The sequence below is a fragment of the Coturnix japonica genome, chromosome 1 (genome assembly GCF_054131305.1).
Source record: "Coturnix japonica strain WE chromosome 1, WE-NBRP24, whole genome shotgun sequence".
NCBI classification, from domain to species: Eukaryota; Metazoa; Chordata; class Aves; order Galliformes; family Phasianidae; genus Coturnix; species Coturnix japonica.
This window is the reverse complement of record NC_140663.1, coordinates 122,303,615-122,330,994: the sequence shown is the minus strand read 5'-3', so window position 1 is coordinate 122,330,994 and position 27,380 is coordinate 122,303,615. Positions and strand designations below refer to the sequence as shown.

General features: G+C 41.6%; 1 protein-coding gene across 10 annotated transcripts in view; it reads right to left on the bottom strand.

Moving 5' to 3' along the window:
* MAP4K4 (mitogen-activated protein kinase kinase kinase kinase 4) overlaps positions 1-27,380 on the bottom strand; it is a 137,469-nt gene that overhangs the window by 33,960 nt on the left and 76,129 nt on the right. For 7 of the 10 annotated variants that reach the window (XM_032441812.2, XM_085533616.1, XM_085533626.1 and 4 more), the window contains exons 4-14: positions 23,502-23,627; positions 22,614-22,724; positions 19,847-19,937; positions 18,195-18,325; positions 15,873-15,927; positions 13,555-13,633; positions 11,165-11,340; positions 10,407-10,479; positions 9,718-9,928; positions 2,633-2,794; positions 458-544 (exon numbers count right to left, since the gene is read on the bottom strand). In XM_032441812.2, the coding sequence (XP_032297703.2) occupies positions 458-544; positions 2,633-2,794; positions 9,718-9,928; positions 10,407-10,479; positions 11,165-11,340; positions 13,555-13,633; positions 15,873-15,927; positions 18,195-18,325; positions 19,847-19,937; positions 22,614-22,724; positions 23,502-23,627 (1,302 nt within the window). The remainder of the gene's footprint in view (positions 1-457; positions 545-2,632; positions 2,795-9,717; positions 9,929-10,406; positions 10,480-11,164; positions 11,341-13,554; positions 13,634-15,872; positions 15,928-18,194; positions 18,326-19,846; positions 19,938-22,613; positions 22,725-23,501; positions 23,628-27,380) is intronic. The other 3 variants (XM_085533622.1, XM_085533642.1, XM_085533653.1) reach the window with 1 other exon arrangement.

Sequence of the window (27,380 nt, the reverse complement as noted above, 5' to 3'; positions counted from 1 at the left end):
TGCTACGCTTCACATGATTGGAGAATTATGTCAAAACTGATTTTTGTTAAAAGAAAAAAGAACAAAGTTACTTATACTAGATTCAGTGTAAGTTCATAAAACAATGATTTAGAACAACACTAGGCCATTGTATCCTGGGGTGGATTTACATATCATGTGTGCTTTTGATCTGCAACACAAGCACTCTAGTTCTTCAAGGTCTGTTCAGAAACTCGACCGCCAAACCAGAACTGTTCCACTTTAACATAAAGCCTCCTCTTACAGCCCAGAAAGCAGTGTGACCACACAGCACTTCTCATATGTGCCTGTCAGCCCACGACGCTAGCATAAATGGCCTTTTAATCAAGCTCCTTTGTTGTCATACTGTCAGTGCAGCTGTGCCCGACTGAGGGAAGCCCAGGACTGGCCAGATAAATGGATCCTATAGCTACTGAACAAAACAGATACAGTGCTTTACCAGTAACATGGCCTGCTCCTGGAGCAGCTGCTGCTGTAGAATTTCCAAGTGCCGCTGCTCCTCTTCTAGCTGTCGCCTGATATACTCCTGTCACATAGAAATTACCCAGCAATGAATTTATTCAAAAGGAATGCATCAGAACCCCCTGGGTGGCACACCGCACGCTACTTCCCCAGTTCAGCTTTAACGAGAAACGCACTTCAGGGTGGATTAGTGCCTGCAGAACAATTTAGGAAGCCCTGTCTCCTGAGCATCGTATTTTGGCCCCTTCCATTCCGAAATTTGGATTCCTGCAAATGTTGCCAGCATGAGCCAGAGCTCATTTACATATTTTGGAAGTGATTTCAAGAAGCAGCACAATGCACTTGAAGGTTTTGGTAAAGTTAAAACACAGCAAGTCTGACTCAACACAGCCAACACAAAGTCACATGCAAGTTGGATTAAACATTAGTTTGTTGCACCGGTGCGATGAACTGTTAGCAACAGCTAGAGCCAGGCTTAGTGCGGGCAGAGCTGGTGCAAGCTCCCCACAAAGGGGCTCTGCCAAATGCAGTTCAGCCCTGCCCTGCCTTCTCCCCTGCCGCCCTCACCAGAAGCTTCTCCTGAGCAGACGCTGCCAGCCTTGCTGAATTATGCGATGAGTTATGACACAAACAAACATCCACCAGGAAACAGATATTAGAACAAACTCGCTCGCTCTTGCGATCTAGCCGTCTGTTCACCTGCAGCCTTCACAGCTCAAGACATTTACCTGCAGCTTTGCCTGACCCCCCTACCACAACTCAAAGTCTGAAGCACCAAACCCAAGCTGGTAACATCCTATCATGCAATTAATGGAGATACGTAACACATGCATGCACGCACACACACAAGCACGCACGCACACAAGCACGCATATGTATACAGTGTATGCATAAAGAAATTAATGGTTCAGAGATACAGTGATGGGAGCTATAGAAAGTCTTGCGACAGACTGATGACGTCCACTATATGGTCATTACGCACACTGGCTGAGCCGTCATTTAGAGGAACAAAAATTCTAAGAGAGGACACGTCTTCTCTCTTTTAAATAAAAAATAATTTGTAGTCGTTTGACCGCATCAATTAACCATTTGTCATTATTGGCACTGTGCGTAATTAGCATTTCAACGGTTTCAAAAGCAGCTGGGGGAATACCCGGTGTCTGCCCAAAAGCAAATTGCTGTGCTGTAATTAAAGATTTTCCATATTAATTCCTATCGGTTAGTCTTCTTTTGACTTAAAAAATCTTTAAAACACACATAAACACAATAAAATTCCCCAGTAACGTGATCATCAATGATCTCAATGACTTTATGTAAGAAAAATTAGGTATGTCAGGCCAAAACCAACACTCCTGAAGGTAATGGGAAAGTTAAAGATCAGACTCCAGGAGAGCAATTTTGGCTTTTTATTTGAGATCACAGTAATGCAGAGTAATTATTACCTTGATTATCAACCCGATTAGAGTTGTAAAGTAATTTTTAAAACACCAAGATTCCATGCATAAATTCAGCAGCTCAATTTCATATGGTTTCAAAGGTTTCTCACCTGTACTTTCAATGCATTAAGAGCACGCTGACAACTTAAGATATATTTGCTGCCTGAATCGGCATAGATTATTATACTTGATTTTAAATAAAGTAAGATTGCATATTTAACTGTATGAATTTTAGAAAGGAAAATCGTCTGCAGCTCAAAGGTTCCATCACAAATTCATAGAATTCAAAACTTATGAAGAAACTCTGACCCACTCTGGGTGCCAGAAATTGACGGGCAACAGAGCTCTCAGAGGCCTCTTGAACATAGGGCACGTCCTGCAAGAACCACAGATACAGCAAGACGAATCTATAAATGGTTTTCAGTTGGTGATAATTTTACCAGTTCTGATGGTTTTTAGTCAAGTCCAGAGACATGAGCTGAATTTAGAGTAACAACCATAACAAAAGGTCTTTTTTGAGGGAATATCGAGGCTGCAACAATTTTTCATAAAGCCCTACAATCTGTGTTAGTGTCTTTGCTGTCAAAGACAACAAAGATGAAAATGCCAGCATATGGCTGTCTCTAGACTGTTTTAACCTTATCACTTTTTAGAAAATAAGATTAGAATCCAGAAGAAACCAAGCTATTACATATATATCTGTATCATGGACTCACCTGCTCTCTTTCTACCCTCCTCTTTTCCTCCTCTGCTCTTCTTCTCTCTTCCTCTTCCTTACGTCTCCTCTCCATTTCTTCCAGACGTCTTTTTTCTTCCTGTTCCCTCCGCCTTTGCTCACGCTCTTGTTGCCTGCGAGCTTCCCGTTCTCTTCTTTGTTGCTACAAAAAGGGAAAAGAAACCACAAAGTTTTACTTTTGTTGTTATCAAAGAAAGAGGTGGGGTTGTTTTCTGCTGGGAAGAGAGGGATTTACCAGGACTGGCAAGCTCTGCAACTGAGTGACAAAACATCTTATGCAAGTGCTCCATCAAGAAACTAACTTATACCTAGCACAAAACTACCTCTAAAAGCATCACTTACTCCCATAGGTTCCTTATATACAAAGTCACATACTTTATTCTTGACAGTTGTGGTGTGGAAGCTCACCCCTGCTCATCAAAACAGAGACTCACACTGAAATCTCAATCTTTGAGGAGCTGTTGAACTTGAGTATAAAGCAGAGGGACAGTTTTCTGGGCTTCAACACATTACCTATAGCTGTTTCTAGAAGGAAACGATCAGCGCTACTGAAAGTCAAGTGAGAACCATCTGAGCTTTTGGTAAGCAGCTTCTCTTTCAAAGACTAGCGCATGGTCTGCTAAGAATCTGGTGGTGTTGGGTCAACAATCAAACTCAATTTAATGTACTGCCCAAAACTTTGCTCAACAGAGAATGAAGGCTGACCAACAGCACCTCAGCCCCTCCCAGAACATCAAAAGCACCTATATGTTGAAGACATAAAAGAGCTGAGTTCAGCTTTTGTGCTTCCACAGATAAGCTTCCACACATGACCCAAATGCAAACTGGTGCCCATAAGTCTGCTCGAGTCTGAAAAGAATTTGGAAAACAGTTCTAAAAAGCATGAAACAAGTCATTTACATCCAGATACAACCACGTATGACATTCAGAGAAGACATTTTAAATGTCCATACAGTCGTGACCAACTCTTCCAGCGCTTCTGCAGAAGCATCCAGTTCATCCACCTACCTCAAAATCCCAGGCAGCCTCCCACAACTGCCTGAGTGTCAAAAGGACCCAGCTGTCTCCTGTTCAACTATTTCTCTACTTCTTTTATTAAAGATTTCTACAGTACGCTAAAAAGCAGAGAATTCATTTAAAGAAAAAAAACACACTCAAATTTAATCCCAAATCCAACAGTAAAACCCTAAACCCACTGATTATTGCTTTTTACATTCAGATTAATACAATAACCACTTTTTTTTCACTGACACAAAGCTGCCACAGATTGACCAGTTTAAAGCACTCCACGCAGTCTCGCAAGAGCACTCTGATTAAGACTTTTTGGGGTTTCATAAATCCATCGTTATAGGTGTGTTTTCCACTGAACACGCTTTGCTCACTGAATGAGCAAAGGCCAAACTACACTCTTTGGGTTACTTGATGGAGTTGGGATGTGCTCTTGCACATCCTCTCCTAACTAAACATACCTACCAGTCTTTCCTCTCTTGTTTAAGGAAGCTCTCTTCAATGAAAATAGATACAGAAATAGTTGGAGTGCTGCAAGGCAGCTGTCAAACACAGTGCATTTCATAGGTTTCACTGCTCTCTCTCCTTCATTTCAATGTATAAGAGATTAAACAGGCACTTTTATTTCTGAGTATACACATCTGTGTCAAACAATTTCTATATTTAAGTCAACATATTCAAGTGCCTCTTGGCTAATCAAGTCTGACAGGCTCTTTGTTTAAGAAAACTAAGATACGAAGTGCAATAATTCTGTTGCCCTGCGGATGTGAGAGACAACACACTGCTGGCTGCTTAATATGCACATTTATCAACTCAAACACTTCTTAAACATATGAAGCCTGCCTAACAACATTGTGCTGATGTTGTCTAGTGGATACACTGCACATCTTGTGATGGCATCATTCTTCTTACAAGGAAAATGGGCAGAGTTTAGGTCTTTCAGACAACACAAATTCATCGCTTCTTGAACCAACAAAGGAACAGTCAACAATAAATAAACTGAACTTAGTGATATAAAAACAAGTTACAAATTAGACTAAGAGACAGCTTAGTCTCATTCCCCACGGCATCATGAAAACAATATCAATTGTTAAACTGATAAAATTAAATAAGATTTTTAAGCCACTCTTGAACAATACTGCTAACTTGGCAGCTGAATATTTATTATCCAGCAAAATGTGTTTTTTTTTGTTTTTTTTTTTAAAGGCAGATTTTCTTCCACCAATGTGAAATTAAGTCAGCTCCCCAAAATACAAACACGTTATCGTCTAGACACCTAGAAGCGCAGGGAGATGGCATTTCAGTGCATTGCTTCTGCCTTCCCTTCAGAAATCCCTTCAACCCAGTGCCATGCAGGTGGAAAGCAAGGACCTGGCACCACATGCACATTCATAAATATCCTACACCATCTGTTTACTCTCAATCCCAACTGTAGGAGAAAAATTCCCCTTTCTTTGAGCACTGTCTTGAAACCTGAGCACTGGAACAGTGACTGCTAACAAAGCAGAACTGACCTAACAACCACAGGAGAAGGAAATCCATGGTGACAAGCAACTGTTGGATCAAACTCTACATTTTGTCAAAAGTAATGGAAAAAGTGGTTCGTTGCAAGCTGTTTTTGACCCAAGATGGCTTCAGGAGCAGACCTTTAGGTGACTTCCTACCATGTTTCTGTTGGCACAACACCTGACTGCCTTCAGTAATCCTTCCACAAATATAAAGCCCTGGCCACTGAGTTCCTTTAGCTTGCCCCGAGGAAAGAAAAACCACTAAAATCTGTGGCCTGAGTTAAAACTAGTGTCAGTTCTGTTTCCAGAACTTGGACTTCTGACTTTAGTAACTGTGGTTCTTAGATGCTGTAATTTTTATCATACGCTACAGAAGCACTACACTACAGCGTTTCTAGTGCAAAACACTGTTCTTCTCCATACTGAATAGGTAACAAGTAAATATCACGATTCACTGAAATTATGGATGCATATGTCTTCTGTAGATGGATGTGGTATTACTGACTTTCCTACCCACATCAGATGAAAATTTTAATTTCAAAAAAGTAATCATTACCCCCATAAGGTAAGTATAGGAACTATTTAAAGGAATACCAAAGATGATGAAACAGACTTTCTATAGAACACATGCAACCCCAAAGTTTGGCACTAGAAACATGCAGAGACATAAACAACATACAGAAAACATAGTGTAAATGCTCTGGCTCTTTAGCTGGCTTTAGGGTGCATTTAAGATGATCTCATAGCGGTACCCTACACCTCCATGCTGCAAGACCATGTAGTAGAGTATGATTTACCAGGAGGGGGCAATGCAACTACATACGCAGTTGGTATTTACCAACAGATCTAGGACCCAGTTCATACTATGAAATGCCTAAGGTGTATACAGACCTCCTAATTTAATATTCATAGAATATTATTACACTGCCTTATTCACAGGTAAGGCTGAGAAATATATATGCTAATAATTTATTCCACAGAGAATTGGGAAGGCTGGTATCAGCTTAGGAAAAGGCTTATTAAGATTGATAGAGGGACTTTCGCTTTGCTCACACAACAGATAAGCTAGATGTAGAACTTTTTACTCAGTATCAGTCCAAAGTGCAGGCAATTCAAATGAAGTAGATATGAATAATCTCCTCTTATGTAAAAGAAACAAAGCTACGGCAAAAATCACCTGCGGGTATAAGTACATTAGCATCTTAGTTCAAATCAGGAGTGCTCTTTTGAAGTGCATCATCCAATCGTCTCCTCTTAGTAGGTTTTGTTTCATATTTTAAAGAGGTCTCAGTGCCAACCACTCCTTTTGGATGAAATTAAAAGGGCAAATGTGCTCCAACCACAAATAGGCAGGCAGTCTAGACCTCAGCTAATCCAAAGCAATTCCTCTTGTCTTCAAACACTGGTAGCAAAGTCTTTGGGTCCTTAGCACTCTAATTACCAAGCTTCACAAATCTGTTTCTACTGGAGCTATATCCTAACACCCCAAGAACATCCATCTTAGGTTCTCATAAGCAGGAATACCGTTTAATCTGGTTATCTTTACCTGTAGAGGTCCACACAGAATGGGATTCAGAACGGCTAATTCTGAATTTATCAAACCAAACTCAGTTCTGCAAAGTACAAACTCCAGTGCCTTTCTGTGTGCATCACACTGAGCACTGGTATCTCCATATTGATGAACAGAAGCATAGACACCTGTTAGAACAGCCTAGTACAACTCAGGTTTCTTGTTTTAACCATCCACGTACTCATTTGTCATATAGCTGATATTTATGCAATGATGCTTCATGCACATTATAAAGTGGGGTGAGGAGGAAGAAGAGCAATCCTCTTCTCAAAATGTTTCAAGTAATTTCCGGCACTTTGACTATGTATAATTTCTTCCTCCTAATATATAAGTGATAAAGTCCCTGCAACAGTGACTTTAAGTCACATTTATGCCATTTACAAAGCAAATCTTTTTCTCTTACACTACTGAGAATTACAGTTTTTAGTAGGTGTCCTCAGCATCATTTCTGTTGCAGTCTTAGTCAAAACCATTTAGGCTCTGTGTCAGCATTGTAAGAACAAGCCGTGAGTTTTAATTTAGGAAGAGGGAGACAAGTAACTAGGCCAGGGAGATTATCTAATGCATAGAATTCCTTCCAAAGAATGTCAAACAGGTATACCCAAAACATTTGCAGTACGCAACCAAAAATTACAAGAAAGCGGTGCTTAGTAATAATATCCAAAAATTTATACAAATCCAGAGATTCAATAACCAATGTTAATCATAACTCACATTACCAAGCTTCTCATTGTTTACTGGCTTCATCAAACACTGGGTGAGTTAAGGACAAAGTGACAACATTTCAGTATTTTGGCCTTCAATTGTGTCACAACACTGATGTTTATCTAAATATGTGTCTGCTACCCTTCCCCCATCTTAAAGAGCTTGTTTTGGCTGATGCTTTGTTAAGAATCACTGGGGAACATGCATTTTTTCCAACAGATGATCCAACAAACTAAGTGAGCTGGTATTTTTTTTTTTCTTTTTCCTAAGTTCTGAACCCATTTTTAATTCACTTTAAGAACTCCCCCACCATCACATATAAAAAGAAACCTTTAGAGCTCACCACTCATATTAATGACTTTAAGGGAACCAGGCAGATGTTACAGTCTCAATAAAAGGTAATAGCTTTTTTCTTTCAAACTCTACGTGGTTTCCTGTATAACCTTATTCAGTAATACATCAACCTACATTACATGATGTCTTGTGGTTGCTTAAGTTGTTAGTTCTGCCTTGTATTTTAAGAAGCAGCAAGACTGTTTTAAACATAACTTTGAGGTAATTGCCTTTGCTTTCAGATGCTCAGTAACTTATGATTTCTGCAACCCCCCAAGTAACATTCAGCCCTGTGCAGCAAACAGGCATATTGCTTTGTTTCTGTTATTAGCAGCTGCATTTCCTTTACTTTAAAATGAAATTCCAGATTTTAAAGTCTGTACTGATTACTAAAGTTAAATGGCCTAGGTAATTTAATTGCAATACCCCTCCTCAGCAAAGAACTACTCCCCAGAGAACCTTAGACATTAAAGAGGCATTTAAAAGAACTTACTGACTCCCAAACTAAGCTCAAGCTTCGAGCAGAAGTGGTATCTCTCACCCACACCTGATAATACACATTTTTTAAAGAATATTTTCATGTTGTCCCCTTGTTTTCTTTTTATAGTGCCTTTTTGTTATCTGCTCCCCTGCAAAACTGCTACACAGCCAAAGTCTAAAAACAGCTGGATGAGCAAAGATGTTTATCTTGGCAGTCTCAGAAGGGTGGGGAAGAAAGAGAGAAGAAATGGAGTTTATGTCTCCCCCTTCTCCCTCCTCCTGGCTCTATGTGTGACTGAGCATTTGCTACCAGTTCCTTCTTATAAAAGCACTGAACTCACTGGCACACTAAAAAGGAGGGATAAGGAGCATAGCGTGACCTGGAAAGCCATTTGGAATTTTCTGTTATTTGTTACATAAATACATCACATGAAATTTGAAGTCGGGATGCAAATTAACATTTGGTACTGGTTGCCTCCTTGTTAAGCATTACCAGGGTTTGGAAAAACAGACTGGGTGTAGTTTTTTCACCATTGCTAAGTGAACAGTAGAAATAGTGACTCAAATAAGAGGTCATTTAAGGACAACTGGAGTTTGATCCTGCATTTCCTGCAGAGCCATATGATTGGTTTAACTGCAGCTCTCATGCCCAGATTTAACTGAAGAGCTGTTTTGAAATCTTTTACCTGCGAAGCTCATGTTGACTACTCCATCCGTGTAGATATAGACACACAGAAGATCTTATGAGACTAAAAGTACAATGCAGCAATACTTTACATGTTCATTTTTTTTCCCCTAATCTCCAGGTTGCATATGCAAACTGCATACTTAATACTTGCCATATTACAGAAGCGTGGTTGAAGTATTAATAACTTTCGTACAATCGTAAATTTAGCATTGATTTTTAAATCATACTTATTAATCTGTGTCACTTTTAGTCACTATGCTACTATGTGTGAGGGAACGGTATATGAAAAAATGGGTTTCTACCTAACATGAATGAGTGTCAAACGCAGCTGCTTGAGAAAGTTTTCCAGTGAAATTCTAAGCCATCACGGCCTCCCAAAAATCATTTTGATGCACTGCCCAGTTTAAAAAAATAAATCTGCATGGTAATGATGTCTCTTGTTCTCTGCAGCTACCCTAAGTCTAGACACGTTGCCTCTTCTTTGGAACAGAGACCAAGGCCCAGCCTTCCCCAGATACTTTCAAACAACTAGGACTTTGACTCCTTTTGCTTTCACTGGAGCTCCTGGAAATTCAATACCTTGGAGTACTGCTCACACTCATGTAAGCAGACTTAGGTTTAAATCTTCTGTTCTACATTTGCCAGTGGATTTGTACATTTTCTTTCCTGAGATGTTCTGAGGCTACAGAGAACTACTTCTATATGGGCATGGGTATGGGAAACACAAGTGGAAGAGGGGCTCTTGCCCCCAGGCTCCAGTCTCCTGTTTCTACCTCTTCCAGCCGTCTCCTTTGCTCCTTCTGCTGCTCAATGCGTTTCTGTCTCTCTGCCAGTAGCTGCCTCTTGTACTCCTCCTGCTCACGGAGCTGCTGCTCCTGCAGCAGCTGCTGTCTCCGAAGGGCTTCGGATCGTTCCTTGTTTTCCTGCTGCAGCCTCAGGAAATCACGTCGGAGGGTTGACTCTCCAGGCACATTGACAATGGAACTGCAACAAAAGGAAGTTGAGGCCTCTCATACAAAAAAAAAAAAAGAAAAATCTGATGGGCCATTAAATACCTATTCCAAAGCAGGGAAACATTAATAAAATATATAATGATGTTAAATTTTAATCTCATTTCTTTCAAAACGACACTGGATGCACATCAAATACACTCTCTCAGTGGAAGGCGTGAAATGAGGCCAAGCGAAATATGGACCAACTCTGACATACTGGAGCCCCTGACCAATCACATTTGCCATAAAACTCCTTCCATACAGAGCTCTCTGGCTCTAAGCCATACAACAGGGAGCTTTAAAACCTTCAGCAGTCACAGAAGAGGCATTCAAACCCTTTGGGCGGTTTGTGTGGCTTGTGCATGCATTTAATAGAATACAGAAATGTAGCATGCTCCTGATTTACAGTCACAGGCATTTAGACTTGCTTAGCATGGACTGCTCAGAACCCTCTAAAGAGCAATCATTACCTTGGCTCTCCTTCTTGTTCAGGCACTTCCTCCTCTTCTTCCTCACTTCCACTATATTCATACTCTGTCTCATCTAAAGGAAAGAAACAATGACCTTTATAGTGCTTATCTTTAATTTCAGGATAGTGCAGACTTGAAACAGTGCCTTACTGAACCAGTTCCTAACGCCTTAAGTGAGAAGGTCCATCTCAGACCCCAGGATTCATTTACATGCATATACAAGCCCACCTTCCCACACAGGTAGCAGCAACACAGTACTTTGCAGTAAACTTCTGGCATGAAGTGTCTGAATGACACCAAGTTCTGCACATAAGACTAAACAGCTGGGGAATCTTGGCACCACCAGAACAAAGAGAATAGGCTGCCTGAGACATTTGCTTCATATGTCTCAAGATGCATCACTTCTTGAGTTTGAGTTATGGCATCATTCCAGAAATGAATCTAACACAGAACAAAAAAGGGAAAAGCATATATGCCAATATCCTCCTGAATGTTTTTTAATGTAAGAGGCAGCAGTTCATAAGGGAGTAAATGCAACTTCTCTGAAAACGAGATGGTTGCACCTGGTATTTTCTCAGTGTAGTGACAGAAAAAAACTCAAGAACTTGCTGAGAGTCAAGACATGAATTAAAAAAGAACCTCTCATGGGTATGGGGCTTTTTTTGAGCTTTTCTAGCGGTGAAAATTTCGACCAAAAAGCAAGACAAAAATACCTATTCTTACTAATTTGCAAGACCGGACTTTTAGAAGCTGCATACCTTTCTCTCCTCTCTTCTTCCTGGTCCTGTCTATATGGTCCTTAAGCTGGATTCGGACTTGTCTTTCATTCGGTTGGTCACGTATAAATGGATGTTTCAGTAGTTGCTCTGTAGAAGGTCGCTGCATGTAATTCTTCACTAGACAACCTTCTATAAAGCTGAAAAACTTTTTCGACCTGAGAAAGCAGGAAGGAGAAAAAAAAGCAAAACAAAATGAGATTACAGCTGCAACTCAGCTCAAACATCTTTTCCCATTCTTCCCCAAGGCCTAACTCCTTTCCTCAAAGAGCATCACATCCAAGAAGATGGTAAAAATGCCATCTGAAAGTGTGCCTCCAAAACAGAGCCAAGCATGCTCCAGCTGAACACTGGGCTGGGCGGACACAGGGCAATGCCAACATACCTGCAGTGCTTTGGCACAGCCTTGCAGAAATGTGCCCTCTTTCACAGGCATAATTGCCCTGAAATGCAGGCTATATTAGTGAAAGCAAATCATGCAAACCCAGCTCTGCTACTTCTGGAGCTGAAGCTGGCTTGCATCCAGCTTGCTTGGAGCACAGGCAGGGCAACTCTGGTGTGTCTCCACCTGCCCATGCTATCTAAGGGCATGTCTACTTCAGACAAGCCATGAGGAAAGCCGCAAGAGTTGCTGCCAACACTGCACTAATGCAAGCAGCACCATGCATGCTGCTGCTTTTACAGGCACCTGGGCTCACTGAAATGGGTCTATAATAGCTCAAACTTATTTATTTTCTACCCGAAGACCCACACAAAGCAGTTCTCACAGAACAACATGTGATACTGAACAATGCTGTCCATTCAACATCAGCACTTGGGGGCAGATTCTCACTGGCACAATTTAAGGGATATAAACTGAACTGAGTTCCTCCTGCACACTGCGTGACATGACAGGGAATGGATGTCTGTCAAGCTGGGGCACTGCCATTCTCAATCTGCACTTAATCTGAACTCTCAAAAGAAGATCTCTCCAGACAGAAGTCACCAAACAAGCTGCTCTGCAAAATGCCAGCAAGGAAAATGTTCACAACTGTATTTTTCACCATTTGGCCTATTTTCTCATAACCTGATATTGACTGCAGTAAATAACAGCAGTTGAGTCACAGCAGCCCTGGATTTGGCCAGATTCACTTCTTGATCGCATGGTGCTCCTGTGCTTGGGTGGCAAATACTTCTATTAACTGTTTAAATGCAAAATCAACAATGGTTTCCATCCATTGCTTCACTTTCCTAGTGCCACGTAGGAGGCTGAATTCAAGGTAACTTCACTTTTCTCTGTTATTACTCACACTTAGAATGTTATGACTCTGAATAGAAAGGAATGAAAAGGTTCATGAAACATTCGTACAAATACTTTAACACTTGCAGAAACCAGATTTGAAAGAGGGAGTGGGATACCCTGACAGCATAAGTGCATAAATAAGTCAACCCAGGCAAAGACCAAGTTCAGCAAGCGAACCAAGCTCATATTATGTCGATTTTGAATAGGCAGGCAAATCACTATTTTGACAGGATCACAGCATCCTGCGATCACATTCAATCTATACAAAACCTCTTTCCAGGGAGTATTTTCATTTCATACATGCCAGTTATAACCAGTAACTGTGAGGAAATCCTCCGATACTAATGGATTCTTCTCAGCTGGCAAGAAGTGTGCACTCAATTTCAATCGTTTACAATAATTACAATAAAAGCCTTCATTACTTTTAATAGCTCCTTTCAACTTAGCAACTAGTACGCCATAGTGCTGCTCTGCTTCTGTGTTTTGATACATCGGAGAAAACATAGTGCTTATTAAGAGTGCTGCAGGAGTTTATTTGTTAAAATACAGTTCTATTTGTCACTTTAATACTGATGCTGCTCTGTCGAGAAAAAAAAAAAACAAAAACACTTCATTCTTATTTTCACAAAATTTGGTACCATATCTCTGGGACAAACAGTACTAAACAAACAACGCATACTTTTTATTGTACGTGTTGATTCAATGGCATGGGAGACAGCAACAGAGTGATTTTAGGTAATAAAGTGCCTTATGGTTCTATGGAAGTAGTAACAGAATGGTAAGCACTGAGACAAAATACCATGGCTACAACAGAATCATAGAATCATAGAATTACCCAGGTTGGAAAAGACCTTGAAGATCATCAAGTCCAACCACAGCCTAACCATAGTATCCTAACTCTAACAACCCTCTGCTAAATCATATCCCTGAGCACCACATCCAAACGGCTCTTAAACACATCCAGGGATGGAGATTCAACCACCTCCCTGGGGAGCCTATTCCAGTACTTGACTACCCTTTCTGTAAAAAAGTGCTTCCTAAAGATACAAACATAGATAGAAGATACAAACAAGAGGCAACATATACATACCATTTCTTGGATTTTAACCGTGGCGGAGGGTTTCTGGGTATCAGAAAGAGTGCCCTCATGGGATGCATGTCACAGAGTGCTGGAGGACAGGAAACAAAACCAAACACGAACATGTAGGCATCTGCTTAGCTGCTCTTTGTCAATACTGTGGCTTCAGCTCCCAAAGACATTCCCACAATCCCCACCACACATGCAGGAATTGCAGATAGCAACCCAGCCAGATGGAATTTGACCAAAATAACAATTCTGCAGCTCAACGTGCTAAGGGCAGCCCAAGAAATCAAGGCACAGATTAACCTTTAGAATAAACCACAATGGGAACATTTGTGCACAGCCCTCCTCCATTTCCAAGATATCTAACTTAAGTTTTGCTCAAGAGAATACTAAAAGACAATGATAACAGAAAGGAAGTAAAACAGTTACTATTACATATAAATTCTTCAACTGCCCTCCTCTCCCATTACACAAACAATTAAAGCAGGATGCCCCATTTTCCCTCTCCAGACTTGAAGCTTTCCTGTGTTCCCAGACCTGCAGATTTTGAAACATGGAAGTGTCAATATAGGGAAAAAAAGTAAATAAATAGAAAATATTCCCTTCAGAACTGCAATGTAAACCTGAACTCCCTTAATTCAGAGGGAATGGAATCGGAGTCTGGAATTTCTGCTGGACAATATTTCCTGCTGCTCTGGAGCAAAAGTGCCATGGCAGAGCTGACAGAGCAGGGAAGGAGGCTGCCCAAGAAAGGAAACTGAAAGCAAATCCTCCATTTTGATTATCTTCCAATGGTTGACCGCTTGCACCACGAATTCCAGCTCCACTGATCACTACAGGAAGAGGTAATGTCTTCCACGCATTAGAAATTCAGGACAAACAGACCGACATGATAGGAATCCAGGTTTCTGAGACAAGAGGCCACAGTGCTGGTGGAGAAGGCTCTTGGATGCCTGTGGATTTTACTAGATCACCAAGTTTAAGGGCAGACTTTTCAGCTGCCTCTCGAGGAGCAGGAGGCAGACCCCACATACCAGTGGACAGTCCAAAGCAAGAGCTACTTAGCATTAACACAGGATTTTTGCTTACTTTCCAAATGTCCCTTTTCCGATTTTACATGAAGAGGGGGCCAAGCTCTGCTTCAGTGTGAAGATGGAAAAATATTCCTGCCCAATTCCAGGCTTACAAAACCCACTGAAACAGCTATTAATTGAGAGCCTCCCAGGCAACTCAACGCTCTGAACAAAAAGGTAGTGCAAAAAGGAGGTCAAGTGGTAGCTCAAATGCTGTTAACACAGGGCTGGATGAGGTGTCCTGGGAGCAGCTCTCATATGGGCATTCATGCAAACTCACCATCAGAAAGGAAAAAACAAAACCCAAACCATCAGACCTCCTACAACGTGAATCCAAACAAGAATGTCATGCTTCATTTTATGAATTTTACATTAACAACAGCAATGATCTGGCAGAGGCTGCAAATGAAATGACTGCTTTTTTTTCTGCTAGGAAAATGTCAATACTTCATTTCAATGCAGTCATTTCAGGTTTCAAGCTGGGATCTTGTGTGGTGGTGGCGTTTGTTTACACTTAAAAGGAAATTAATATTGTAGTTTACTCTTAAGTACTTTAGCCGGCTGCGTTTTTTAAATCCAGAGCCAAAGCTGGGAGTGGGGGTAAGAATATTTTCCTCTACACTAAGGATTTTTTCCAGGTTTCTCTCTCAAAAATCAACATCAACTCATGAGTGCTCTCAAGAAGTAAGAATAAATAAAGTTCAGCATTATGTGCTGAAGATGGATTTACAGCTTAAGTCATGTCACTTCCAAGGAAGATCAACACCGCCCACTGATGAGTTGAAACAAAAGGAGAAGCAACATTCTCCTTACCCAGCCTTATAGAAAGGCAACACAGAAAAGATTGCTACAGGTGCTTTTTGCATTACGGTCAGATTTCTCAAGGCTCCACTGTACCTCTCTCTAGCTGAGGTTCCAGTATCCCAGGCCAGACCATACACAAGCTGGGACATCCTTCCAAAAGACAGTATACTACCCGTAGGAAGGAAGCCTGATGTTTGATTAGCTTCCAAAGATTCCTGCTATAGAAATTAAATTACTGCAGTCTGTTCTGCAGTGCTTAAACACTGTATCAAAAGTGTTGCTATTTAGGGGATTTTATATTTATAGGGCAGGCAAAACCAAAGAGAATAGAAATAACATGAGGACATTTTGAGAAACCCCAAAACTAGGTTTAGATTACAACAAGCATCTCTTAAGTATACATTTCAGCTTTATTCAGCCCACTGGAAAAGCACACATATCACTTACGGGGAGCTCCTTCTGCCATTTCTATGGCTGTAATGCCGCAGGACCAGAGGTCACTCTGCATAAAGAGAGACAGACACCATATGTTAGGAGGTGGATTTACTCATTCAGACAGTAAGAGTGCTACTTGCAGAGGCCCTGTAGGAGAGGCTGTAAGGAAATAACACGGTTGTTTAAGTAATAAGCTTCTTTTTTCTTTAACGGTATCACAAAATGTTCCTTGCCATATCATACACATTTATACACAAACACATCTGCATATTCACACAGAGCATGCAAATGATCCTTCCTAATAGCACATGAATATATTCGCATTAGGACAAACAAAAATACATTTGCCCTAAGTCTAAGTCTACAAAACAACATAATTTTTCCTTGTTCCTTCCTTGTTTACAAAGGACTGAACACTTCCCTGTAATAAACTCACAGAATACACACTTGACATTCCCCCAAGCAGAAGACAAAGAAAACGAAGGACCAGAAAGGATGTGGAGCAGAACCCCAAAACACAGCAAGTCTTTTACATTGTCACAATAAGCAAATAAACGAGTACAGATTAGTGGAACATAGTCCTTCCTTGACTTATTTTCTAGTTATTGGAAACCAGATAGTAATATAAGCACATAATGTTACATAGAGGAATAGCCACTACTGCTAAAAAGAAGCCTCTGTTTGCCTCAATATTTGTGGCCAAAGCAAATGTTCCTTCCCTGTCACATCAGTTTTGCTTGAAACATAAAGAAGAATCCTTCAGTGAGAGTCTTTCAAGGCATCACCTCTGGAGAGTGCCCCTGGCTGGAAGCTAACTGCACTTGCTCCTGAATGAGACCCAGGAGGCTCAAATGTAGCTGGAAAAGTCCAGGCAAGGAATGAAATCAAGAGATTCCTTATGGGGAAAAACAGTGAAGGAGGTTTCTGAAAGGAGTACAGCCAGTCCCATGAAAGACCTGCTCTTATGAAAAGCAGTGTTTACTCCTGGCAACAATACTGATTTTGAACAAATGAGTGAAAACTGATGAGCAAACAAGCTCTTCTGTACTACAAGCAGAGAATTTCTAACGGTCTGGCAATTTCACTTTCAAGCCCAGCAGGAAAATCATTTCTCTTGGTGCAAACCTTCAATCTAAGCAAAACTGCACAGCCTCCTGGTCTTATGGAAGCTTCAACCATGAATTTTCTAAGGGAAGAATAAAATAAATAACTAAAAAGGACCCCTACAGGGTCCATCAAGAATGATACATGGGTGTGAAAGGAATCCCTTTTCACACTGCTGCTCTACTAACGACTTCAGCAGAGAGTTCTTCTCCTTTGCTAGATCATCTAATAATCCCATCTGTAAAGATCTACAGCACTGTTTTTATTTCAATGAGCTATTAGATGTAAAAAGTGATTAAATCAAGAGAAATACGATCAATGTGAGCAATTAATCAAAAGGCATAAAAACACCAAATCAAACCTCCTGTGTTTCATTTGTTCTTTTTAATAAGTCTACACATACCAGTATCTAACACTACATCAGTCTCAGCAAGTTGATATTCAGCCCCAATATTCAGTATAAGAGCCTAATTATTGCTTTTCCAATCTCTTCATTGTTTTTCTTGGTTAAAAGTTTGAACAATAGCATTAATCTAAGTGAAGATTTTTTAAAAACCTTATTTTCTCTTCTTTTTCATTCTTTCTGCTTTCATTAAAGCAAGCTGAGAAGTATCTTTAAGACTACAGGATGCTCTGACTGGAGAATTTTAAGCTCTGAATACATATATGTAATATTCTAAATACATATGTAATATATGTAATATTCTTAGGGGTAAAGCAAATACCATCAGGCCAATTAATGGTTTTGCAGTAATTAAATCTTTTATCAAGATGCATATGCATCTAGAAATCAGGAACAGACACAGTGTAAACACCTCCTCTTGCCTTTCACAAGCTCTCCAGACGGTGCATCTATTTAAGGCAACACCTAAAATGCATTGTTCTGGGTTATTACAATAACTGGGGCATATTCAAACACAGTTTATAGTAAAAGCATTTATACAAATTGAGAACACAAGCACCTTCAGTTAAACTCTTCTTTCTTTTCTGGCCTTCCCTGAGTACCTACTACACACTGAAGTCTATACCTTATGAAGTTAAGATAGTACAAGGCATAGCAATGAGCCATACCTTGTGCCCCCATAGCAAAAATGTACCTACACAAAACAAAATTACTCTTACAAAGCGTAAGTCACAAATACTGCTGGCATTCATGGATGTTCATAACGCAGTACTAAGCTATTGTGTATTCATTTCTGTATTATTTTTCTGTTAACATGACTCTCTTACTCTGTAATCATACGTAGCATCTGGATTTTCATCACAGGCAATAACTTCTGGAGCCATCCAGTATGGAGTTCCAATGAAAGTGTTTCTCCTGCCAACTGTCCTGTCCAGCTGAGCGCTCACACCGAAATCCACTGTGAGTGGGAAAAGATTAAAATCAAATCAGAAGGGAAAAATAATGCAGTGACGACTTTTGTATGATGATTTGGAAATAAAATCAGGTGGATATTCCACGTGGGAGGACCATGCTGAAGAGAAACATGATGATTCATACAAAGACAGCCGACTCCTTGTGTTTCACTTGCAATGTGCTCAGGCCAGAAGCTCTCTGGATCAGGACAGATCTCTCCAATCTGTCTGTGAAGCATCACATCCCCAGAAGGGAATGTATGGCTGAAAATATACCACCTTGGAGGCTGAGGAAGGACTATTCCCTTCCTAACTGGTGAAGCTAAGCACAAGGCTGTCTACACAGGCAGACTTGGCTTCCCAAGGTACCTTCCATGCTATGGGAAAACCACGTGTGAATGAGTCTCCTTTTTGGCTGTCCACCTTTTTTGCTCTGAAGCTGGACAGCAAAAATAATTTGTTGCTCAGTGAACTGCTCTCTGCTCCATAATGCACAGAGCAGATGCATCATAGGCAGGAAAGATGATGATTATTCTGGAGGTGATAACTTTGAGCACATCTGCACATGGGATGCTACAAAGACATTTATCTCATTGCAGGAGATTTTCTCTCCCTTCACTTCTCCTCACTCCTAGTTCCACTGGTGGGATCACATTCACAACAGTGATATATGCCTTTCCACACCAGAAAAACTGTCTCACTAGGAAGGCTGTAAACTTCACAGAATCCATCATTTGAGTGACACAAAGTGGTAGAGATGAGTTCTGTGGGAGCAATGGCTTAGGAGCTACAGTGCTCCACTTTGGACCAAAAGGAGGAAAGCTCTCCAGAGAACTTCCTCTTCCAGCAGCCAGGACATCTTTCTATGCCTCGTGCTGCAGGAAGGTGTAATGGAAAACAGAAGGGATGTGGGCTGGGTGGGAGGCCTACAGCATGGCTCTATATTTAACCAAAAAAAAGGTGGTGAATGCAGTGTGATGCAAACACAGGAGGTTAAAGTGTGCAGTAACTGGAAGAGGCAGATTAGAGAAAAAGAAAAAGGAGACTGTCCACTTGCAAAGGAGAAAAGAGCCATGGAATGAGCATGGTTTTCTCCAGGCATGGCAGAGGTGGAAATGTATTTTGAACTTCATGCCACTGCTCCCTCAAGAGCACCATCCAGGTCACATTCCTGTGCCCAGAATCTGAACAGCAGGTGCTAGTTTTAATTAAAACCAAATACAGGAGTGATTCCAATCACCTCCCGAGTCCAGGACGAAGGGAATCAGAATGAACCTGTGTCACACAAAACTTAATGTAGACACAAAACCATTCACTCGTTAATTCCGGTAGGAAGACCCTGAGTGAAATGCAACATCTTGCAGGAGAAAATATGTCCGGAGCCTCAATCCAAATGAGAGCAGTGGCAGAGTGTACATGCAAAAGAACACATTACAGGGCTCTTGAAGAATGAAATTAATTTGGGAACATCAGGAAGAACAACAAAGGCTAGATGAATCAGGAAGCAGTTGTGCTTGCCTACTTACCAAGTTTCACTTCTGCATTCTCTGTTAACAACACATTTTGCCCTTTGATATCCCTGTGAATCACATGGTGGGCATGAAGATGTGCCAGCCCCTGCAGTAGGGAAAAGAGAGGAAGCAGACAACATTCAGAGTTAGGCTCTTCGTCCAACAGCAGGCAATCCATGCCTGTAGCCTGTGCTTTGGTGCATGGCTTTGTGCTCAGCAGATACATGCAATGCAATCCACAGGAGCCTTGTAGCAGCACACCACCCGCTCAGCTCTCGATAATTGAGCAGGGAATAAGGCCCCAGGTTGTACCCACGCTGTGCATACACACAGCTCAGCATCTACACTGTGCAAACACTTTTCAGCTGTCACTTGGAGGAAGCTCAGCAACCAGAAAGTCTCAGTACAATTATGCTGTGATTGACAGTGGTGTCAGTGTAGTTGGTGACATCCAACATACATTGGATCACACTTAAAAGGAAGGAAAATTTAGTCCAAGAATGAGGCAGAAAGGAAAAAGGAGGAAGCAGCATGATGCAGGTATGTCTTCTGAGATGGAGGAGGGATGGCAATAGGCTGGCATTTATACTGGAGGGTGATGGAATACTGATGGAGAGGGTTTCTCTTATCTATCTTGACCTATCTTCCATAAATATGAAGGCAGATAATTGTTCCTTAAGAAAAAAAATAAATGGAAGAAAAACAAAACAAAAAACCAGAACAGCGAGCACTGTACTTTCCAAAGGAAACAAAACCTCCTGGCATACGGTGTTTTTTGTTGAGACAGCACCTGGATTCATGCCCCAAAGCGTTAGCCATGTGGAGGGAGGGTCGGAGAAGACATATGTTGCATTCTACTCCCTAATGTAATTGGTAAAACAATAGGCAACCCTCTTAGCAACTGCCTGTATTTTGGTTTCTCCTCGGCACTCTGCTTGGAAAACTGCAGTCTCTGGTGGGATCATCTTGCCTGTTTGCACTGCCCTCACAGCCTTCTAATGTTTTATGAAAAATAAAGCAATAGAACCTTTACAGCTGCAAAAGGTTAAGAGAGTAGTGCTTGCTGTAGAGAAATATTTTCTAACACATGTTCTTCATTAAGTGATCATTTATCAGTTTGCCTACATAACCATTGGGCTATTTTCTTTTTTTAAAATCACTTAATGAGCAGGACAAAAAATATACATCATCCACAGCTCCTCCCTGCTCATGTCACAAGGTAACAAAATGAACGGTTAATGTCCTTGGTACCATTCACTGGCTCTCAACACTAAGCGTGGCCTTAATTTTTGCAAGAATGAAGGCTTTTCTATGGCTTCGCACAGGATATTTTTCAAAGCCTTATGCTACGCTGCCTCAGCCAGGAAGATAATCATATGAATCATATGTTCTCTCTAGAGTACAATCTGATCTTACTGGAAAAATACATTCAGGCTCTTGAAGGGTTAGGATGTGACCAAGGGGCAACAGTTCGACCCTCCTGCAGTTCCCATGTAAGTTCTCTGAGGTCCCTCTGACTGCATAGGGAGGCATTCAGGAGGCTCTCTCCTGCATCTCAACCTGCACAAATCTTAGGCACTTTAACTCGTTCAGCTTTTTGTTACACAAGCTCTCTCTTTCATCACTGACAAATTCAACATCAAATCAGGTTTTGCAATGCCTGATTGCAATGTGAATTTTGCATTCCTTTTTTCCAGATAATCCAGTTCCTGCTAGTAAACAATTAAGGCCCCTTTTAGAAACGTCTCAATAGAGTGAGAGAACAGGTGTAACGCTTTTCTGAAGTAAAACCTTGTTTCACCTTCTCAGCGAGCATGATCCTACCACCTTAAGAAGATGAAGGCAATCTAACATGCAATACCTCCAGGGCTGCACAGCTGTACTCAAGTCAAGCACAAGACTGGTACTCTGTAATAAAGCAGTTAGTTTTCCTCACACTAAAGCATGCTATCCACTTGATAGGAAATATAACCATCAGCAGGTATTCACAACGGTGACTTTTATTCCTTCTAGTAAACAACTTAAAACGTGCCAGCCCAAGCTTCAACAGCCAAACTCTCTCCTAGCAGCTAGAGTTTGAGCAAGAGACCACAATCATATGTCTCCATCATTTAAAAATATTACCAAGACAGATTCAATGTGCAATACAAACAACAACGGCATTGATTTATGTGAGAGCTACTGGTGGTTTCCTTTAACATAAAGCCCTCGGAACTTCAGTTTTGATGAGGCAATTGAATAGACACACTGTGTAATGGAGTGGGTAGGAGGCCATTTGTTTTACAAAGAAGCAAGAGGAAATCATACCAGATTTACTTAGCACGGCAAACATGCCAATTCAAAAAACACTTCAACTGTACCAACTGGAAATCAAATATGAGGCGTAATTAGCTAAAAGCTTCAGTTTTAGAAGAACTGGTAAGTGGCATCCCTCTTTCTGAGGCACTTCTAAAAAGAGCGTCTTACAGGCACATGGGCACTGTTTCTCAGTTCCTACAGTAGATAAGGACTCTGGTTCTTATGCTGCCTTCTCACGCAGTGCTGCTCTTACAGTACAGCACAACTCACACAGTGCGTGAGCATTTGTAGTCTTGTCCTCACTGCCGGTGTAGGAGGTGGAAGTTAAACGATGCACAGCAGACATCCATCCACTCCTACATGCTCTTCAGACAATGACTTGGCTAACAGGACTGATAGGAACAGTTTCTTGCAGAACCACAAGCTAACTTACATCTGCAAGATTGCTTCCACGTTTCTGAGTGCAGTGAGCTATTTTCCTTACCCTGAGAATCTCTCTGGAGATGTATGCTATCCAGTCTTCTTTCAGAGTATTCCCTTTCGTGTTCTTCACAAGGTCTGTGATAGAGCCTGCTCCACAAAACTCCATAACAAGCTGCAAAAGAAATACCAGCATGCAATCAGCATTAAACACAGTTTCCAGCTGTCTAGCAAAGTAAAATAATCACGCTGCAGCACTGATTTGGGAAACCCTCGTGAAGCACAGAATATCATTTATTTTACCTCTCTGCCTTGAAAGTGGATCCAAAACAAATGTCTCCAGTGTGTGTCAGACAAACATGGAATATGTCTCACATTAGTTACCACATTTTCAAGGACTGATTTAATCACTGTAACTTAATACTGGGAATCTGGATATGCTCAGCTGTGCAAAATGCATTAGCAGTAGCAGAAGTAAGAGCACATCCAGTGCTGAAGGAATCAAGCTGACCACACCATTGCAACACATCTTAATCTATAATTCCCACTTATTTATGGGAGGCAAGAGCATGTACTTGCGTCTGTATGCTGCCGTTTCAAACCCAAACTTCAGTCCTCTAGAGGGAACAGATGAGATGGGATGAGAAACGGGTAGCAGCTTTACTTTTACAGCCACGCATTCCTACTGCTCAGCTCATCTGCCTTGTTCCCACGAAACATGTTACTATCCACTTTTGAGACAGGGAAAAGAAAAATTACTTAAAGAGCAAATACACTGCTAATAGCAAATCTAAGTTCAGCCATCACATTAGCCTACATTATTCAATTCCCTATCTGTTCAAGCAAGCACCAAATTCTATTAGGCGGCCTTTCCATAATGATATTTCTATCATCCTCAAATGATTTCCAAAAGGGAAAGGCTTATGAACATGCTCAAGAAACATCTGCTTACCCACAGTTGGTCATCATGTCCTGGAGGACTTTTCTTAATGAAAGCACCATAATACGTTGCAATGTTTCTATGATGAGAATATTTCTTAAGCATATTAATCTCCAGTTTGATTTCTTCTTCTTCATCCTTTGGAAAAACAAAAACAAAAAATGTATGTTTAATATACCACGTGCATAAGTTATGCTCTTTTTTCTTCTTTACAAATAGCTTTTAAAAAGCTGAATTTATATCAGCATCATATTGAATAAACAAATCCCATGTTCATGTCAGCAAAATACTTTTTATTGAGATTGCCTCTAATAGGCCAATACTTCTCTAACTTTACAGTAGTACAAGTGAAGGATCACAGAATCACAGGATGGCCTGGGTTGAAAAGGACCACAATGATCACCTGGTTCCAACCCCCTGCTATGTGCAGGGTCACCAACCACCAGACCAGGCTGCCCAGAGCCACATCCAGCCTGGCCTTGAATGCCTCCAGGGATGGGGCATCCACAACCTCCTTGGGCAACCTGTGCCAGTGCATCACCACCCTCTGGGTGAAAAACTTCCTCCTAAGATAAACTGGTTTTCATCCAAAACACAACTATAGTACCTGGAAAATCTGTTAATTTATTAGTAGTATTATTTGTTAATTAATAAGGTAATAAGGAGTATTATTTCTTTCTCCTTTTTTTTTTTTTTTTTTTGTTCATTTGTTTGTTTGACTGTGTTGATTTCACCTAATTCTATTTAAATACCACCAGACGGGCTCAGTGCAGCAGGAATTCCCCTCCCTGCACGAACAAGCCCTACGCCTCACATACAGGTTTCCTCCTCCTCCATCCGGCTCCACAGAGGAAAAGCAAGTGCATCAGGAAAAGAGGGCTGGGAGCCCAACCCGTAAACAGGATGCTGCAATACAAAGGCAGAGGAAGGACTTCCCCCTGCTCGCCCTTGTCAGAGTGGTGCCAAGCAGAGAGCAGCTCAGGTGAGAGGAGGCTGTCCTCGCCATACATGAGATCAGCGTTGGAACAAACCACACAGCTGTCTGGAAGGGGCAATGCTACACAACCACTTCTTAAAAGCACCAACAACATGCAACTTAAATAATAGCAAGGTGCATTACATGGAAGGATCCAGGCAGGAACAGTGCAACAGCAATGATGTACGTGCATGAAGACAGTAGACAGGGGAGAAGGAGGAACCACTCTTCCACCACCAATGCACTCCCCAGCCTTTCTTTAAGCACACTTAGATAGTGGGAGCCCTCACTTAGCCCAACTCAAGGCAACTAATTAAAAGAGAGCTGATTTCCCCATTTAGTCGGGGTGTGTATTTGCTCCACAACCTTCTAGCTTTGAATACCCAGGGGCCACCTTTCTACCTTTAAGTTGACTCCAGGAAGAAGCTGTTACCCCTGCTCCCTAGGGTGGCAGGCTGGCTAAGATGGCAGCAAGTGTTTTGATTATCCTGTATGTCAAAGCTGATTACATTTTAAGCTTTAAACTTCCTTGCAATTTGCAGCACGCTAGCAATCAAACATCCCATCCACAACAGACGCAGATGTTAATACTATGCGTTAACTATTTATGTGTGTCGGTACGCGTGGCTTTAGCGAAGGAAACCACCGCGTGCTGTAAAGGAAACAATTGTTTGAAATACACCAGCACTGGGATGCAGTGCTTACTCATACATTACTGTGAGAGAACTCCCAAAATGCACCAGGGATAAACTATCTTTAAATCTTCTCACGATGCTTCTTTAAAGTAAAATACTGCGCATTTCTGGAACGCTGAACAGAACGGTAATATTATCCAGTAAATCAAAGTTCCAAGCAAACAGCAGCCCTGGAGAGAAAGCATTATTATCAGCACGGCTTGTTGAGCCAAAAAGCTTAACTTGGGGCTTCCTCAGCTGTTTCTGCTGTCCCTGCTGTTGTGTGAGTTGTTTTTATTTAGTCCATATGCAAAATAAATAAATAGGAAATGCTAGAAGTATTCATGAGCACTGTTAGGAAGTGCCATTCTGAGCTTTGAACCTCGGCAAACAAAAAAATGCTGTATTGGGAGCTCTGTTAGGAATCAAGCAGACTGCAGGCTGTCACTGCTCTGTCCCTTTTCCCTTGTGGCCATGTCAAAGCATCTACATCACAGCCTGCGGCGACCCTTAGCTAAGATCAGGAATGGTGCTAAAGCGCTACTTGAGCTGTCACTGAGCATTTGTGCCCAGCACAAACGTCTCACCTACGGATTCAGTCCAGTCTGATTTCCAGCTTAAAGAATTAAATAGATTTGGTAACCCCTGCCAGTCTTTGCTGGACTCTGCTTACTTAGCGTGGATCCATAGCTCCCTAGCACCAAGTCCTGAAGACTTCGAGGCAGCAGACAAAAGTGAGGATTAATCAGTGTGGAGAATCACACAGGGACCTCTGGAGATCGTTGAGTCCAAACTCCCTGCTGCAGTACTGCTATAGGCCAGGAATTGGTATAACAAATAAAAAAGACACAAATTGCTGTGTTCCAGATTCAGGACCTTATTTTTTTTTTTTTCCAGGGTAGAATTGACTTCATTCCAACCTGGACATCTGAAAAGGCCAAACAATATGAACCCTGTGGGTGTTTACTTCTCCCCCTAACTACAAAAGGAGGATGAAGTCATCAGCAAAGATCCAGACACTGACTTTGCAGATGTCTTCGCTCGGGTGAGATGAGTCCCACCCAAAAATGTCACCGGATAAGAGCACTTCCGCACAGCTCCGCTCGCAGCCACGTGCAAGGCAAGGAGAGCAGCCTGCAGCCACCCCACAAGGAAAGCACCCACGGGGCCATCCCGGGACTCAGACACAGGGGCCAATGTGGGGGAAGGAAGCTCCCTCATCTCCGGCCTTCAAAGCCGTCCCTGCTGGTATAGCCTAGGATCACAAAGGGAAGAATTAAATCCGACTGAGGAGAGACTGCACTCTCACGAAGGGATACAAAACTGCATCTTTTTTTCCATTGGAGGCGAGAGGCAGCTGGTGAGCCCTTCCTAGTGATTTTATGCAGCTGGCATCAATTACCACTTTAAGCCATTATCTGCAGATACAAACTCCCATTGAAACATTCTTTGTCTGGGTCTGCGCTGGGGCTGGTGCGAGTGTTTTATACTTCTACATTCACTGTCTGTTTGTGACAGCATGTCTGATTACCAGCAATTTTTTTGCAGAAAGCTATACTTTTGCAGGAGTCACGTGGTTAAATCAGGCTTGGAGTGGATTTCCTCTCCTTTTCCATTTATTTCCTTTCCACAGTTCAATGGCCACACCAGCATAACACCATGGAATTTCTCAAAGCAAGGCTGCTTTTATCACAAGGCCCTCACCTGGCAGATTACAAACCACATGCACAGAAATCCACCACAGAGTGCGGGGCTCATTCCTGAACACCTGAATTACCACACCACAATTAGCAGCAGGCCAGCCACCCCTCACTGTGCCACCTACTGGCTCGCAGCCTGCTTGCTCCTGCAGCACCAGGACACTGCTCTCTAAGGATGCTGCTCATTCTTCCATCATCCCTCATTGCAACTACTCTACTCATTACTGCATGAAAATTCTGTTTATTAACACTAATCTTGCGAGAAAGAGAGATTCATAAGCACTTTACTGGACACCACAGTAGGGAGGCAAGAGATTGGAACAGAAACTCCAGAAAGAAACACAGAATCATAGACTAGCTTGGGTTGAAATGGACCTTCAAGATCACCTGGTTCCAACCTTCCTGCTATAGGCAGGGACACCTCCCTCTAGACCAGGTTGTTCAAAGTCCCATCCAACCTGGTCTTGAATGTCTCCAGGAAGGGGGCATCCACAACCTCTCTGGGCAACTTGTTCCATAATCAAACGTTTTGTCCAGGCAC